This window comes from Eumetopias jubatus, unplaced genomic scaffold, assembly GCF_037043125.1.
Source record: "Eumetopias jubatus isolate StellerSeaLion01/CBP00866 unplaced genomic scaffold, mEumJub1_p1.0 scaffold_17, whole genome shotgun sequence".
NCBI lineage: Eukaryota > Metazoa > Chordata > Mammalia > Carnivora > Otariidae > Eumetopias > Eumetopias jubatus.
In genome coordinates, this window is record NW_028274823.1 from 77,767,445 (window position 1) to 77,783,991 (window position 16,547).

General features: G+C 40.5%; 1 protein-coding gene across 1 annotated transcript in view; it reads left to right on the top strand.

Moving 5' to 3' along the window:
- The window catches only part of RYR2 (ryanodine receptor 2), a 424,890-nt gene that overhangs the window by 175,416 nt on the left and 232,927 nt on the right, over window positions 1-16,547 (top strand). Inside the window, exons 24-25 of the mRNA XM_028104495.2 lie at window positions 480-688; window positions 2,510-2,684. Of these exons, the coding sequence (XP_027960296.2) occupies window positions 480-688; window positions 2,510-2,684 (384 nt within the window). The remainder of the gene's footprint in view (window positions 1-479; window positions 689-2,509; window positions 2,685-16,547) is intronic.

The following is a 16,547-nucleotide window of genomic DNA, read 5'->3' on the forward strand; positions in this document are numbered from 1 at the left end:
TTCTCTCTCCTCCTCACCTTCTGGCTGCTTCTTCCTTCTTCCTCACCCCCAAGTGTCTATTCATTTCTTGGGCAGAACAGTTCAGGTCTCTTTTATTCACTTCTTTCCATCCATGACCTCAAGTTCATCTCAGTTTCCACCGCCAAACCGCCAAGAGGCTGAGAGGCTTTCCCCTGCACATAGTTCCCTCCTGAACCCGGGGCTAACAGAGGAAGCACTGCCCACCCTTGCAAGGTCACTGAGGTTTGACACCAGTCTCTCCAGTGGGAGCCCTTGTGCTTTCCCTTTCTCCAAGCTGGTTCCATGGGACGGTGGCTGATCCATGTGTATGAAAACACTTCATAAAATGTGAGCCTGGGTAAGAAAGACCGTATGGTTACCATCATCCCTGTTAACTTTAATTACAGATGTTATGGGACATCCTCCCTCCTCTTTCAATTTCCCACCCATTGATCCCGAGGATCTCTTTACCTTCACAGCTGCCAGAGCGGAAGTGTGTAGTGGCACCGGGGAGCGGTTCCGAATCTTCCGTGCTGAGAAGACCTACGCTGTCAAGGCAGGAAGGTGGTATTTTGAATTCGAGACGGTCACTGCGGGTGACATGAGGGTTGGCTGGAGCAGGCCAGGTTGTCAGCCTGATCAAGAGCTTGGCTCTGACGAACGTGCCTTTGCTTTTGATGGCTTCAAGGTAAGTAGACTTTGCTGAGCCCCAGACGCTGAAGTTTGTAGGCTCCTGATTTTGTAGGCTGCTGTCTGCCGGGGCACGTACGCCTGTGTGTGCCTCCATTGCTGTCACTCCTCTGGGGGAGGGCAGCAACATTGGGACTTTCTGGAGCACAACCCCGGAAAAAAAGGTTCCCGGTCCTTGTGATCTCAAAACATGCCCCTCCACACCCCTTCCCCCCCAGTGAAATTCAAGAAGTAAAACATTGCTTCTCCACCGTTATCAAAAAAATGAATCATCTTTGTCGGAAGTGTTAAAAATGCGTATGCTAACTAAAAATGCACACGCTTTGACACAGCAATTCCATAGAAGGAATTTATCCTCGAGCAGTAATGGTAGGTGTGTGCATTTAATAGCCATGAGAGTGCTTAAGACAATGTTGTTTAAAATCACAAAAAGTTTTCATTTTCAATATTATAATTTTTCTTCCAGTGGATGGAAGCTGGTCAGGTGCTTGTTCATTATTTACTTAGGCATTATATAAATGTTTAAAAATTATTTTATGTGTAAAAATATTTTAAAATAAAAAATGTATATATGCATCTATCTACAGTAGGATAATGATAGCTATTTTTGACTGATAAAATTATATTTTATTCCTTTATCTTATTTCCTTATTTTCTTTGTGAATTTGCATTCCTTCTCATAGGAAGGGAAATGTTATTTTTAATTAAAAAAGGAAAATTAGAAAAATAAGCAATCATGAAGAGATTTGACATTTATACATATCTCGTGTACTGAGGTATGCACGTGTGGGAAAGCATTTCTAGGCTAGAAGTTAATATTGTGTCTTCTGGAACAACTGACCCACTTTGTTTTGAAACACCACATTTCCTGAACGTGTTTTTTTTACTTCATATGGAAAATTTAACATCTTTGGATACCTGATTCACTGGAATAGATTTTTAAAAAGTACAATGTATTGTGCTTGGGAATAATCATATCACTGCTTTGCATTGGTGACTCTCCCCCCTTACATATCAATTCACAGTGGAGGCGATTCTTAGGAAAAATGAAAAGATTTATCTGACAAAATAATATAACTAATTTTGTACCCATAAATCAGTGGACTATATTTAGAGATTCAAAAGTCCCATTATCAAAACTATGTTTGAGATGTATTTATAATATGAGATTTCACCTATGTATACAAGACATTGTTGGCATGTATATTTAATTTTTGACTCATTATTTCAGTAAATGTCTTTTAGGTTTGATCTGAAGCTTTTTTGGTTTTAGTATATACTGAAATGCTTCAAGATTTCTGTTTTGTTAATGTATCAGTGCCATTGGTTTCAACAAATGGAATTTTATTTTGAAAGAGATGAAAATTAGAATGTCATTTCCAATGATAAGTTCTCAGCTTCATTCTCTACTCACAGTTCTTTGTATTTTGGGAAATAGAGGAAAAACAACCCATATCCTGGGAAACATTCATTTTAGTGCAAAAAATTAATTTCTAAAGACTTAGAGGGTTTTGTTTTTTTAATAGAAAGTATGTTGGGTTAGATTTTTAGATTAATCGTTTCTCAAAATGATGAAATAGCATTTGGGTCTTTCCTCAAGATTCAATAACATACAATGTTAGTATGAGGGAATCGGAATTCCCAGACACCTCCACGTCAGCTAGGGCATCACACCACACTGATGCGTGTGGTAGAACTCAGTCCTTCCTCCTGCTGTGTTCATAGAAGGAGGTGCTGTGAGTCATGCCAGCAGTGGTGGGTTGGTGGGTGGGTCCTCTTCTCCTGGCTTTTTCTGTGACAGGTGACTCTCTGTCCCTAGGCTCAGCGGTGGCACCAGGGTAATGAGCACTATGGGCGCTCTTGGCAAGCGGGCGATGTGGTGGGGTGCATGGTTGACATGACAGAGCACACCATGATGTTCACGCTGAATGGCGAAATCCTTCTTGATGATTCGGGCTCAGAACTGGCATTCAAGGACTTTGATGTTGGTGATGGTAAGTGTTCTGCGTTTGGTGTTGCTTTCAGGTCTGCAGCAGGAATGAGCGAGTGTTGGCTCTCATGCTTCATCACCAGCCATCTTTGAGGGTGAACGAGAAGACGAGATGCAGCTGTAAATTGCAAGGTTGCCATATGGCTCATTTGATCAGACCCCCTTGAAATTACTGTAGCAGAAACACCACCTCTACTACTTAGCTAGGATTTCAATAAGGTAGAAATGGCTTTTATGCATGTGAATAAGAAAATAAATGGCGGGCAAAAGGATAGTTTTCCACAAACGTGAAATTTTCACTTAGAACTTCCCTGTATAATCAACTGCTGATGCTTCTTTCTGTTCATTCATTTCACAAAAATGTAATGAGAACCCACCATGGACCAAGCCCTCTGCCGGATGCTGAGATGATGGAGATTAGTAAAATATTGTCCTATTTTTGTGTAGATTACAGTATACGCAGGGAAGTCATTACTGGAATGCTTTCTCTTTAGTAAGGAAACTCTAAATAGCAGAAGCACAACGCGGGGCTCTGAGATGACCTTGAGCAAGGTTGGAAAGGGAAGTTGAAAGCCCTTCGTGAAACAAATGAAAAATGAAAGAGCATTTATTCATCAGAGCCGCACTTCCAGGAAGGTGGCCACTGGCCACGTGGGGTTATTTGAATTCACATTAGTTGAAATGAAATACCGCTAAAATTGAGTTTCCTAGTGGCACTTGTTCCATTTCAAGGACGCAGTGCCCACCTGTGGCTAATGGTAGCCCTCTTGAACAGCACAGATGGACAACACTTACAGCATCACAGGAAGTTGTATTCGATGGTGTTGCTCTAGAGCATGAAAACAAGACAGTACAAAAATACGGTACAAAGAATTACTAAAATATTACATAAATACCTCATTTTAAAATGCACTAACACATTTTTTTTCAAAATGGCTTTTGGAGGGGTGCCTGGCTGGCTCAGTTGGTTAAGCGACCAACTCTTGATTTTGATTGGCTCAGGTCGTGGTCTTGGAGTTCATGAAGCCCCGTGGGCCCCAGGTACAATGTCATTCATGTCGGGTCCTTGCTCAGCAGGGAGTCTGCTTCTCCCCTCTTTATGCCCCTCCCCCTGCTCATGCGTGCTCTCTCTCTCTCTCTCAAATGGATGAATAAAATCTTAAACAAAAAAAGTCACTGATGCTCAAAAAGTTAGCCCCCTCATTATTTGCGTTAAGTTCTATATTCATTCATTCAATAAGCTTGTAAACAGGTGTGACCATCATTTCTCAAATACAGATTTGCAAAAGTGATAGGAATTCTACATTTTTTTAAAAGATTGTATTTATCTGAGAGAGAGCATGAGTAGGGGTGTGGGGGGAGAGGGAGAAGCAGACTCCCCAATAAGCAGGGAACTTGATATGGGGCTCTATCTCAGGACCCCAAGATCATGACCTGAGCCGAAGGCAGCCACTTAACTGACTGAGCCACCCAGGCACCCCAGAATTCTACATTTTTATAACTTAATTTCTGCTTTGCACACCCGTATCTCTGGGTAGCAAAACTGGCCCTCTCCGGTCTCCCTTTCTGTGGGATTGTCTTTATGAGTGTTAATGTGTCAGGGGAAGGTGGGAGAGGGGCTTTTTCTGTGGGTTCTGTCTGTATTGATAGATGTGACCTGAGCTTTTATTTTTTTAATTGGTTGTTATTTAAAAATTGTTGTATACTGTGCCTTCCTTCATTGGAAGGAAATGACTGTGTGAGTTCTGTTTGCTTAATTAATGCCACGTAGATTCAGAGAATGATGTTAGAATTATAAACAACACGGAATGCCCATCCATACTATTTAAGCACATGACAAATGTTAATGCTTGCAGCGCTGTTGCAAAGACCAGTCAGTCACATCGTGGAGGTGAAATAGACTCTGAGCGAGTCTGTCTGGTACAGTCTTATAAACAACGTTTTTGACTTTACACTTCACAGAATTTTTAAGATTTAAAAAATTGACTTGAAACTTATTTTGGTACCTCTATTATAGAGTTAATATAGCATTCTGATGAATTGCCTGAAAATTTTATGGTACGTATTGTTGGGCTTTTGTTGGAGGTGCTGGGGAGGTATCTTTTTGGTCTCCAAGGCAGGTTATTATTTTCACATAGCCATGATCATTTGCAATTAACTTTATAGAGGCCACTCATAATTCTAAATCTTCTTCCATAAAATGGAGTTTATCCAGGCCTGTGACTTGAAAATGCTTTTTGGAGTGGAATTTTCCATTTCCCTCTCAATTAACTTTACACAGCTTACTGAAAAATAAGAAATTCGAGGGGCCTGCTCTGGGTGTAACTAACGGGAGGCCTTGAGACGGGCTCCTTCGTTTCCCCGTCACCACTGAGTGACAGCCCTCGAGACAACGGGGGCACAAAAGAGCAAGTATGAAAAGCCACAGGGATATGCTGTTGTTGCTAAAGTACTACAAAGGCCATCCATCAGAGGGATAGTGAAGAGGAACTTGAGCACGTGTAATGCAGCCTCAAGCACTCCTCTTCATCAGGAATCACTTCGACGTGTATGTAATTCTCCCAGTCCCTATGCAGATTTTTATCACACACCATGTTGCCTATAGCAGTTGACATTCTCATACCGTTACCCACAGCGTTCTCATAGCCAGTCAGGCTATGACCTCTGTCCCTTAGCAAGAACCTGAAAGGAGTTTTGACTTAACCTAGTGTATCTTAGTAAAGCCAGAGATGATTATCCCAAATCAAATTTGGGACTAAAGCTTTTTTTTTTTCTTTTAAAGTAATCATTTTTATACGGAGCATTTCTTGATATACTTCCTCAAGAGCACAGTGGAGATGATTCTTACCATGTTAGGTGGGGGGACAAGAGCAGGGCCTAGTAGAGATTGGAGATATATATATCTCCATGGAGATACAGATATATATGTACATCCATTGATCTTACCACATAGTTCTTTTGATTGCTTTAATAACCAGTGTATATATGTTTGAGTTCACTGTCTCTGTAGCAATAAGGAAGAATTATGATGATGGTAAAACATGCCAAATCAAGCATGGCAAGATGTAAGGAGAATTTAAATATAGAACACTTACAAAATCTTTAGTACTTTAGCAACTACGGTACAGTCCTGTGCTAAGAAATCTGTTGTTGTAAAAAAAAAAAAAAAAAGTGTTGTAGTAAATTCTTTTTTAAACTTGTGATATGACAAGAAACAAAATTGGAAGTGATGAGAATTGGAATAAAGGGAACAATAAAGGGAACAACAAATCTATCATTATTTGCAGATAATGTAATTATTTGCAGAGAAAACTGTAAAGAATCTATAGACGTTACTAGGAATAATTGAAGCATTTAGCAAGTTAGCATGTCTATGCTAGAGGCAACCCTGAAACTAAATTAAGGAGAAGATAGCCTTCACAGTAACATCAGGTACTTGCAGTAACTAGTTATCACTCTAACAGAAGGTGTAGAATGCCTTTACAGAGAAAATCATTAAACTTTATTGAGAGAATAACTTTATTAAGAGATTCATCATATATGGTCAGCTGATCTTTGACAAGGATACCAAGACTACATATGGGAAATGGATAGTCTGTTTAATAACTAGTGTTGGGAAAACTGGATATCCACACATAAAAAAAGCAATTGGACCTTTTATCCAATTTTGGACCATATGCAATGTTTTTGTGACTATACACAAAAATCAACTCAAAATGGACTAAAGACTTCATAAGACCTGAAAGTAAAATTACGAGGAGAAACAGGGGAAAAGCTATTTGACAGTTGCCTTAGCAATGATTTTTTGGATGACACCAAAAGTAGTCAAGTAAAGAAAAAATGGATAAGTGAAATTACATCAAATTAGAAACCTTTTGCACAAGAAAGGATACCATCAACACAATGGAAAGGCAACCTGATCGTGGATCCCATCAAAAACTAATGATGTATTGTATGGTGACTAACATAACATAATAAAATTTAAAAAAAAAAAGGCAACCTGTGGAATGGGAAAAAATATTTGCAAGCCACATATCTGATAAAAAGTAATTTTCAAAATATATTTGCAACTCATTGGCAAAAACAACAAATAACCTATTTAAAAAAAATGGACAAAGGAACTGAATAGATTTTTCTCCAAAGAAGACCTACAAGTGGCCAACAGTTATATGGAAAGGTGCTCAACATCACTCATCACCAGGGAAATGCAAATCAGCAACATAATGAGATATCACTTCACACCTGTCAGATGGCTATGATCAAAAAAAAAAAAAAAGGAAGTGTTGTTGAGGGTGTGGAGAAAAGGAAACCCTCATATACTGTTGGTGGGAATGTCAACTGGTACGTTGCAGGATTATTCATAATAAGGAAATAATCTAAGTGTCTTTTGACAGATGAATGAATAAAGAAAATGTGAAATATACATACAATGGAATATTACTCAGCCTTAAAAAATAGAAGTGGATTCTGCCATTTGTGACAACATGGATAGCTGGAGGACATAATACTAAGTGAAATAAGCCAGATACAGAAGGACAAATACTAAGTACTACACGATACATGTGGATGATGAATCTAAAATAGCCATAGAAGTAGAGAGTAGAATGGTGGCTGCCAGGGGCTGAGGAAAGAGAGAAATAGAGAAGTATTAATCAAAGGGTACAAATCTTCAGTTATACAGGATGAGTAAGTCCTAGAGAGCTCCTGCCTTTAGTTAACTATAGGCCTGAATTACAATGCCTAAAATTTTGCAAAGGCAGATGTTAAGTGTTCTTATTTTACACCCCCCCACACATTAATAATGATAATGATAAAAATAAGAGGGCAGGGGTAAGATTTCGGAGATAACTGATAGGTTTATGGTGTAGATTGTGATGATTTCATGGGCGTATACTTATCTCTAAACTCATCAAGTTGTGCATACTAAGTATGTACAGACTTTGATATGTCCATCATAACTTAATAAAATAGTTTAAAAAAGATTTATTACTCAATAAATGAGAGCTCTATTATGTTCAGAGAGAAAACAATAGCCTTAAGATATTAATTCTTCCAACATTGTGCTTTGTCCATTAAAGTCTCAAGGAGTTTCTCATGGGGCTTAAGAAAATGTTTCCAAAAAGTATATGAGAGAGTAAAACACTAAAATCTCTAGATTACTTAGGATAAAGAAGAGCAAGGATAGGGTATATGTTCTGTTGTATTTATTTTGAAGGATAAAATAAGGATTTTTTTAAGATTGATTTATTTTGGAGAGAGAGCACGCGCATGCATGTGCATGCATGCAGGGGGCTGGAGGGGCAAAGGGGGGGAGAGAGAGAGAGAGAGAGAGAGAGAATCTTAAGCAGACTCTACACTGAGCACAGAGCGGGATGCAGGGTTCAATTTCACGACCCTGAGATCATGGCCTGAGCTGAACCCAAGAGTCGGATTCTTAACCGACTGAGCCCCCCAGGCTCCCCAATAAGGATTTATTTTGAAGCTGTAATCATTAAGAGAGAGTAGTATTTGTGCAGAGATAGGCAGTGAATCAAGAGGATAAAGTAGAGAGGATGGAATAACCCATCAGCCCACGTGTGGAACCTTATAATGTGATGGATGCCATCGTCAGGGTGGTGGGGGAAAGTGAGTTTGAGATAAATGGGATTTGAATGAAAAGATGAGATTGGATTATTTCCTCACACCATAAATGGACTGAGGTCTTAAATGTCAAAAATAAAACTTTGCAGTTCTTGGTAGGAAATAGAGGGAAATCTTTTTAGACGATGGCGTGGGAAACTTTTAGAGTAGAACAAACAAATGTAAACAAAACCCAGTGACTATAAAAGACTGGTAAACCCATCTACACAAACTTAAGAACTTTCATTTAAAGAACAACCAAAAAAACCTTAAAGGGAATGAAAAAAAACCAAACAATTTAGTAGTAGGGTCAGGGAACCCAAATGCAATGTAAACAACTGAAAACAATGTTAGTGTTAGGAAAAACATAAAGAACTGAAATCACTAAGAAAAAGGAAGAAAAGCCATGAGTAGACATCTTGTAGACGAAATTCAGATGGACAGTAAACATTTGAGGAACTATTTGTTAATGATCAGGGAAATGTAAACCATGATTAGATGCTATTTTAGATCCATTCTGCTGGCAAAAATTTTTTAGAGATTGGGCAATACCAAGCATTGGCTTTCCATTGAACCCCTTTCCATTGCTCTTAGGAGTGCACATGGTGCTCTCACTTAAAAAACAAAACAAAACAAAAAAACCACTTTGACAGTATCTCTGAAAGTTGAATATTTACCTCCCAATGGCCCGGAAATTCTATCCCAGTTTCCCCAATGACCTTTGTATATCTTGACAGCAGGAGACATGAACAAGAATGTGCATAGGAACACTGCTTATGGCAGCCAAAGCCAGGAAGCCATCCAATGCACACCTGCCGGAGAGTGCATGAATAAACAGGGAAGCTGCAGAGACAGGTGGCATAGGAATATTTCAAGGTGAGAAGTAAGTCCTGAAAGGTAACTACGGTAGGCAGACCGTGCCCCCAAAAGATGTCCATGTCCTTCTCCCTAAAACCAGTCAATACATGACCTTACGTAGCAAAGGGATTTTGCAGATGTGATTAAGATAAGGATCTTGAGTTTGGAAGATTGTCCTGGATTTTCTGGGTGGTTCCAGTGTAATCACAAAGGTCCTTTTAAGAGAGAGGCTGGCTGAGTCATATTCCATGGTATAGATGGACCACATCTTCTTCATCCATTCATCTGCTGAAGGGCATCTCGGCTCTTTCCACAGTTTGGCCATTGCGGACATTGCTGCTATGAACATTGGGGTGCATATGGCCCTCCTTTTTACTACATCTGTGTCTTTGGGGTAAATACCCAGGAGTGCAATTGCTGGGTCATAGGGTAGCTCTGTTTTTAAATTTTTGAGGAACCTCCACACTGTTTTCCAAAGTGGCTGTACCAACTTGCATTCCCACCAACAGTGTAAGAGGAAAACAATGGATCGTGGATCACCACATCAAAGACTAATGATGTATGGTGACTAACGTAACATAATAAAATTAAAAAAAGAAAAAGAGAGAGGCTGGAGTTAGCTTGGGGGGGGGCACAAGAGAGAGAAGGAGAGATTTGAAGATGCTGGTTTCTGAAGAAGTAAAGAGTGAGGGAAGATAGGAAGCCTCTAGAAGCTGGAAAGGGCAGGGACCAGACTCTTCCCAGAGTCCAGAGTCCCTAGAAGGAACACAAGCCCTGTGGACACCTGCTAGCCCAGGAAAATCCATTTTGGACTTCTGGCCTTCAGAAATACAAGCTAATAAATTGGTTTTGTCTTAAGCCACTAAAGTTGTGGTGTTTTGTTAAAAAGCAATAGGACATGAAATCAAGAATCACACAGGATGTTACCATTTTTGTAAAAGTTACATACAACCCAAACTTTCAAAGTATGTTTTATTTTATTATTATTTTTAAAGATTTTGTTCATTTATTTGAGAGAGACTCAGAGCCAGAGAGAAAGAGAGAGAGCAAGCGCACACACAGAGGGAGAGGCAGAGAGAGAAGCAGACTCCCCACTGAGCAGGGAGCCCAATGCGGGGCTCGATCCCAGGACCCTGAGATCATGACCTGAGCAGAAGGCAGACGCTTACCCGACTGAGCCGCCCAGGTTCCCCCAAAGTATATTTTTAAAGTACATATAAAGAAAGTAAGAGAGTGCTGATTTTAGGATTTGGGGTGATGGTTTTTTTTTCAGGTGGAGGGAGGCAGGGAGATGGGAAAATCAGCGTAATATGGTTAGATGTATGCTATCATTAAGGCTCTAGGTTTTCCTTTGGGTGGTGGGTTAGCAAATGCTTATTGCAGTATCTAAAAAGTTCCAACTAAAGAACGAAGCAAAAGCAGGTCATGATGAGAGTGTGTCAGGAACAACAGTTTGTAATTAATCCACCTTCCCCTTCTGTGCACTTGAGATTCTTAACAAAGAAATAAGATTCATGAGCATGTCTGTAGAGCTTTGGGGAATAATCTAGTAGAGAGGGAGAAATTGATGGTAAAAGTCTGAGAGACGATATTAACGGAAGTTCCTGGTAAGGTGAAGCGGGTGTGATCTCCAGCACAAAGAAGAATTTTTCCTCTTACACCAGCGAAAGTAAGGGTCTGGATATAAGGAATAGTAATGGTCTGTGTCTTATGAGCACAGTGCCTCACGTTTGCAGGTGAGCCCTCCAAGCAAAATGAATGGTGTCGTATTTCCCACAGTCCCAAATTTCTTTGCTTTTTTTCCATCTCCCTCAACTCCCTAATATTTGGTCGTCTTGTGTCCTACCTCTTACCTTGTTGCTTCCTTCTCTGGAATCCTGTCTCTGGGGAGAGGTCTCCCGGCCACATTCCAACAGAGGTCTCTACAGAGAAAACTTTTTTTTTTTTTCCTTAAAGATTTTATTTATTTATTTGACAGAGAGAGAGACACAGCGAGAGAGGGAACACAAGCAGGGGGAGTGGGAGAGGGGGAAGCAGGCTTCTGCTGAGCAGGGAGCCCGATGTGGGGCTCGATCCCAGAACCCTGGGATGGAGCCCGATGTGGGGCTCGATCCCAGGACCCTGGGATCATGACCTGAGCCAGAGGCAGACGCCTAACGATGGAGCCATCCAGGTGCCTGAGAAAACTTTTCAGAGGTTCCTGAACAGGAATTCTAATGATGCGTCACCCCTTTGGGGGAGGTTTATCTCTTTGAAATCTCTTCTCCCATTCTGCAGTTTTGGTGAGGTAGTGGGAATGGGGTGTTCCTCCCCTGCCCTCCATTCTTAGGGTCAGTCTGAGGCCACCTCAGGGAGGGAGGAGCCCTTCATTGAATGCTCAAAGCTGCTTCCGGCCTCAGGGAAAAATGACCTTTTCTTTGGTGAGCTTTTGGGGTGGTGTTATCTCTTGCTTTTTGGTACCATCAGAATGGCAAACTCTAAAAGCCTGATATTTGGTTTATTAGCCTGGAGAAAAGAAGCCAGGAAGACGAGACGGTGGCTTTTTCTCTAGGTCTCTGGAGAAGCTGAAGGAAATCTTGTGGTTCATGCATGATGTAACTCAGTACCCCGATTTAAAAACAGAATCTTAGTCCCAAATACCAGCTCATAGCAAATGGTACTTTTTATTAGTCCTGTGCCCTCTTCCCTGCCTTATGAGGATAATTTATTACTTAAAAGCACACTCATAGGGCAAATTTCCATAGGTCAAACAAAACTAATTATCACTAATTTCAATTGGAATAATATGGATGCATCCCTGAGCCTCCCAATTAAACCTCATTTATACTAAAGCAGTATCAAATCCCCCTAAAATTATGTGGGTAGTAAACATAGTTATACCCTAACTTAAAAGGCATTCCCTCCTTTCTTTGTTCTTTAGTTTGGTTGTCAACCAGCTCTACTCAGTCACTTTCTTAATTGTCACATACTATAAATTTCAGATTCCCTCGCAAAATATAGATGTAAAGAAAAATATAAATGTAAGAAAAGCAAAACAAAATAGCAAAAATAAAGCCAAAAAGGAAACAAAGACAAAGAAACAGTGGTGAAACATGCAAACGGTATGACATTTCCCTGACACACTGATGGTGTACAGAATTTTCTCTAATACATAACCCATGGCCCTCACTTACTTGAAAGGAGAGCCTGTATAATATAAGCCAATTCTTACTACCATGAAGATTGAATGCATGTCTTCTGCTGGGGCTTGCTACCTCCTGAAGCATATGAAAAATCAGCTAGGCTTACTTAAAAAAAAAAGAAGAAGAAATGCCTTGTGTGAGTATTAAATGAAATTCTTCCTAGAGTTCAGATTCTTCTGATCCAGGGTTTCCTTCGGGGTTCCTTGAGGCCCAGCAAGCATGGGTTCAGAGAGGTGTCTGCTGGTGAATACGGCATTCTGAATGCAACCACGTCTCGATCCCACCTGTTATGGCCTGAATTGTACGCCCCACCCAGACTCATACGTTGAAGCCCTAACCCCCTAATGTGAGTGTATTTGGGCCTTTAAAGAAATCGTTAAGGTTAGATGAGTTCATAAGGGTCAGGCCCTAATCAGGGATGACTGGTCCTTATAAGAAGATGAAGAGACACCAGGAGTGCCCATGCACAGAGCAAAGGCCATGGGAAGGCAGCCATCCCCAAGCCATGAGAGAGGCTTCCAGAGAAACCAAACCCATGGACACCCTGATCTTGGACTTTCTGTCTCCAGAAATGTGAGAAGAAATTTCTGTTGTTTAACCCACCTAGTCGGGGATTTTGTTAAATGGAACCCCGAGGAAACTGATAAACTGCCCCCCCTCCGCACGTGTCCCCTGCGAACCTAGTAGCACTCATGATTTATGTGCGGAGCCTTCTGTCACCAGTGGTTTGAAGAGCTAATCATAACCCTTGATTTAAAGCAAGGAAGAGAGTCGTTTAAAATCTTGCCATATGGTGAAGGAATAGTTATTTTGTCTGGAGATCACCTGCCTTTGACAGAGTTGGCTGTAGGTACATTATCTTGTGTTGTGTAAAGGCCTCATCGTGCTGGAGCTTTTTCAACCTCCTCGGCTCTTCTGTTAAGTAAAGATCAGCTCAGGGCCCTCAGGTTCTACATCTGTAATGATTATAACCAAATCCAGAACTGATGCTTGTGATGCTCTGTCTGCCACCTGGAAGGACAGCGAGCAAAACTGAACTCCCGGGGCTTAGACTGCATGGAATTCCTTTCCACGGGCGCAAAAAAACAGAAGAATATTGTTGTAATTAAAGTAATGGCGTAGCTTTAGGCTGAAAAGCCCTCTAAGGAAAAAGGGAAGCATAACCTTCCATTACTGATTTTATCATCCTACCTTTAAAAAAGAAAGAAGGAAACAAACAAGAGCATGGAACCTGCAGACTAACGTATTCTTTTTTATGCTCCTTGAAATATTGCAACAGTTTAACCACTTCATGGATACAGATTTAGAAGGTTTTCTTTTTTTTTATTTTTTTAAAGATTTTTATTTATTGAGAGAGAGAAAATGGTAGAGAGAGAGCACGAGAGGGAAGAAGGTCAGAGGGAGAGGCAGACTCCCCGCCAAGCAGGGAGCCCGATGCGGGACTCGATCCTGGGACTCCAGGATCATGACCTGAGCCGAAGGCAGTCGCTTAACCAACTGAGCCACCCAGGCGCCCTAGAAGGTTTCCAACATGACATAAAGTTAAGAGTAGCAGAAGGACGGACAGTCCCAGATCCCCGCCTTCCAGCTCGCCCAGGACATCTGTCCTTCCTGTAACAAGTGTCACTGTGAAACCTGCCGTTGATACAGACCTCAGATGCACGTCTGTATCCCACCTGGGACAGTAACTTATTAAGGATATCCCTAATTAAAAATTAGCACTTGCTGAGAGAAGTCAAGACTGTGAGTCACTGCAGTGGGGCCATCCAAACAGCCCCAAAATTGTGTTGGGACACTGGATATTTTGAGTGACGATAAAGGCAGTTAGTTATAAAGTGGTAGACAAATTCTAGAGTCTGAAGATGTTGGGAACTGGCATAATCCATTTCATAGTTTCGTCTAGAATCAGAAAAGAGAGATTCTAGAAATTCTTTGGACTTCTCCAGGAAGAAAACTCTTAAATATGTATGACTTTAACAAATGAGGGGAACTTTTATTTTGATTACTTAGAGTTAAATTTCAGATGATCTAGTTTCTGTCTTTTGAGTTCACGTATATATTTTCTACACATGTTATTTGGGGAAATTCACTGTGAAATGATCGATGAGTTCAGTGAAAACCAAACCCTGCTTAGCTTAAACTGACCAGTTAATTGACATTTACATTGTGTATGTTGATGAAAAGAGGACACTTAATAGTATTCAGGAGCAAAAATAAAATTGCCTACTGATCTTGATTATCTGAAGTGAACCCAGAGCCAGGAGGAAAGTATAGGGTTGTCCCTATTTGTGCCAAAATTGGTAATACAAAGTCTTTGCACTAAAGATACACTTGAAACATAATAAATTCCAAAAGTCCTTCCTCCGTGTATTTATTAAGTCATTTTCTAAGCCAAAGTGGAATAAAAGCAGCAGATTTCATGTCTGAAGTCCTGGGTTCTAGACCCAATTCTGAAAATAATTCTTCTTGTATGGCTTTGGGCAAATAGCCTCTCTGTTTTTGTTTCCTTAAAATAAAAAGCTCTAACTGGAAATGATCTCTTTATGCCCCTTCCAGTTCTAAAGATCCCAGAGATCTAAGGCAAGTATGTCTTATTTCTGTTTTACCCTCCTTCTTGCATTCTTGATTCAGTCTTGCTTCCTGTTTAACCAGCTACAGGACCTTAGACAAATGATTTAACATCTTATTTGTTTCCTCATCTTGAAAAATGAGGTTAATAATTTATAATAAGTGGCAAAGTGCCTATATATTATCTGGCACATACTAAGCCACTATTAAGTGTTATTCTTCCTTCTGATCAAATAATTCAAATGTACATTTTAGTCTAATACTGCCCATTTTTACTGCTTCCGGCCATTTGGTTTGGGTTATAAATGTGGATTCGTATCTGTAGTTCAGAAATTTCGAAGTCTGAAACCGTATGTCTTACAACAAGCTGGTATGCTTGTGATCTGCTTTATCTTCTGTCATTTTAGCCCCCGCCACAGATTTCACGCCTGCATCACACCCCCACAATCCTGTGCCTGCCAATTCCTTTGCTGGACTTGCACGCTTGTCACACACCCCTCTGCTCCGGAGCAGGGAGGCTCATCAACGGAGAAAGTTAAAATTTGCTGAAGCCATCTGTCTTTTGTTGGAGGAAGCAGTTTAACCATACGTTGTAGCTACTGTTTTAACAGATTTACAAATGGCTAGGGTGGGTCTGGCTCAGTCCCAAGAAACCAATTGGACTCATGTGTACTAAATTTAAGATCCACTGCTAGGAAGAAAACTTCCCTTAGATATCCTCAGGCTTTGTTATTTGCAGGGTGTCAGTTAAGGTGACTAGAATGGAAGATGGAGAACGCAAAGCACAGGAAGGTAGGACCAAAATTTTACTTATGCTGAGGTATGTGCCTGAATTTGTGGAAATCTGTTTTCTTGTGTTGGAGTATTTGTGTGTTCAGCTTATTCTGAACTAATAAAGAATTGAACCTCAGTTATCCTGTTTTGCTCTGGGCAATTATTAAGAGTGATGTCATTTATCAACCCATCTTGTTTAATTTATGGCAAACATTCAGTAAGTCTTGGTAGCATTTATCATTTCCTGACATTATATTTTATATATGTATATATAACTATGTTTATTTACTTATGCCCACCCAAAGGTGAGCTCCAGAAAGGGACTCTTCCATTCTGTTCACAGCTGTATCTTCAGCCAAGAACAGTGCTTGGCACATGGTAGGTGTTCATTAAATACTTAGTGAATGGCAGGACCTGATACTATATGGAGACAATGTTGAAAAGTAACTTATAGCAGGGGTTGGCATACCAAGCCCTGAAGCAGATCCAGCTTGCCACCTGTTTTTGTAAATAAAGTTGTATTGGAATATAGTCACACTCATTCGTTTAATTATACGGCCCCTTTTGCACTGCATCTCAGGTTTGAGTAGTTTTGCCAGACTGTATGGCCCACGAAACCTAAAATCTCTCCTCTCTGGTTATGTATGGCCCTGACTTAAAGCATGGGCCTTAGGATCTGGCAGGCCTGGGTTTCTTCTCTGGCCACTTTGTTGTGAGCAAGTGATTTAAGCTAAAAGGTTGGTTGCCTTGTCAGGAAAGTGATAATGATTCCTATCTCAACCAATGGTTGTTAACGTTCAGTGAGAGGAGCATCAGATAAAAACACTGAGGGACCGTTAGCCACTACTAGGGAGCCTTGTGTGATG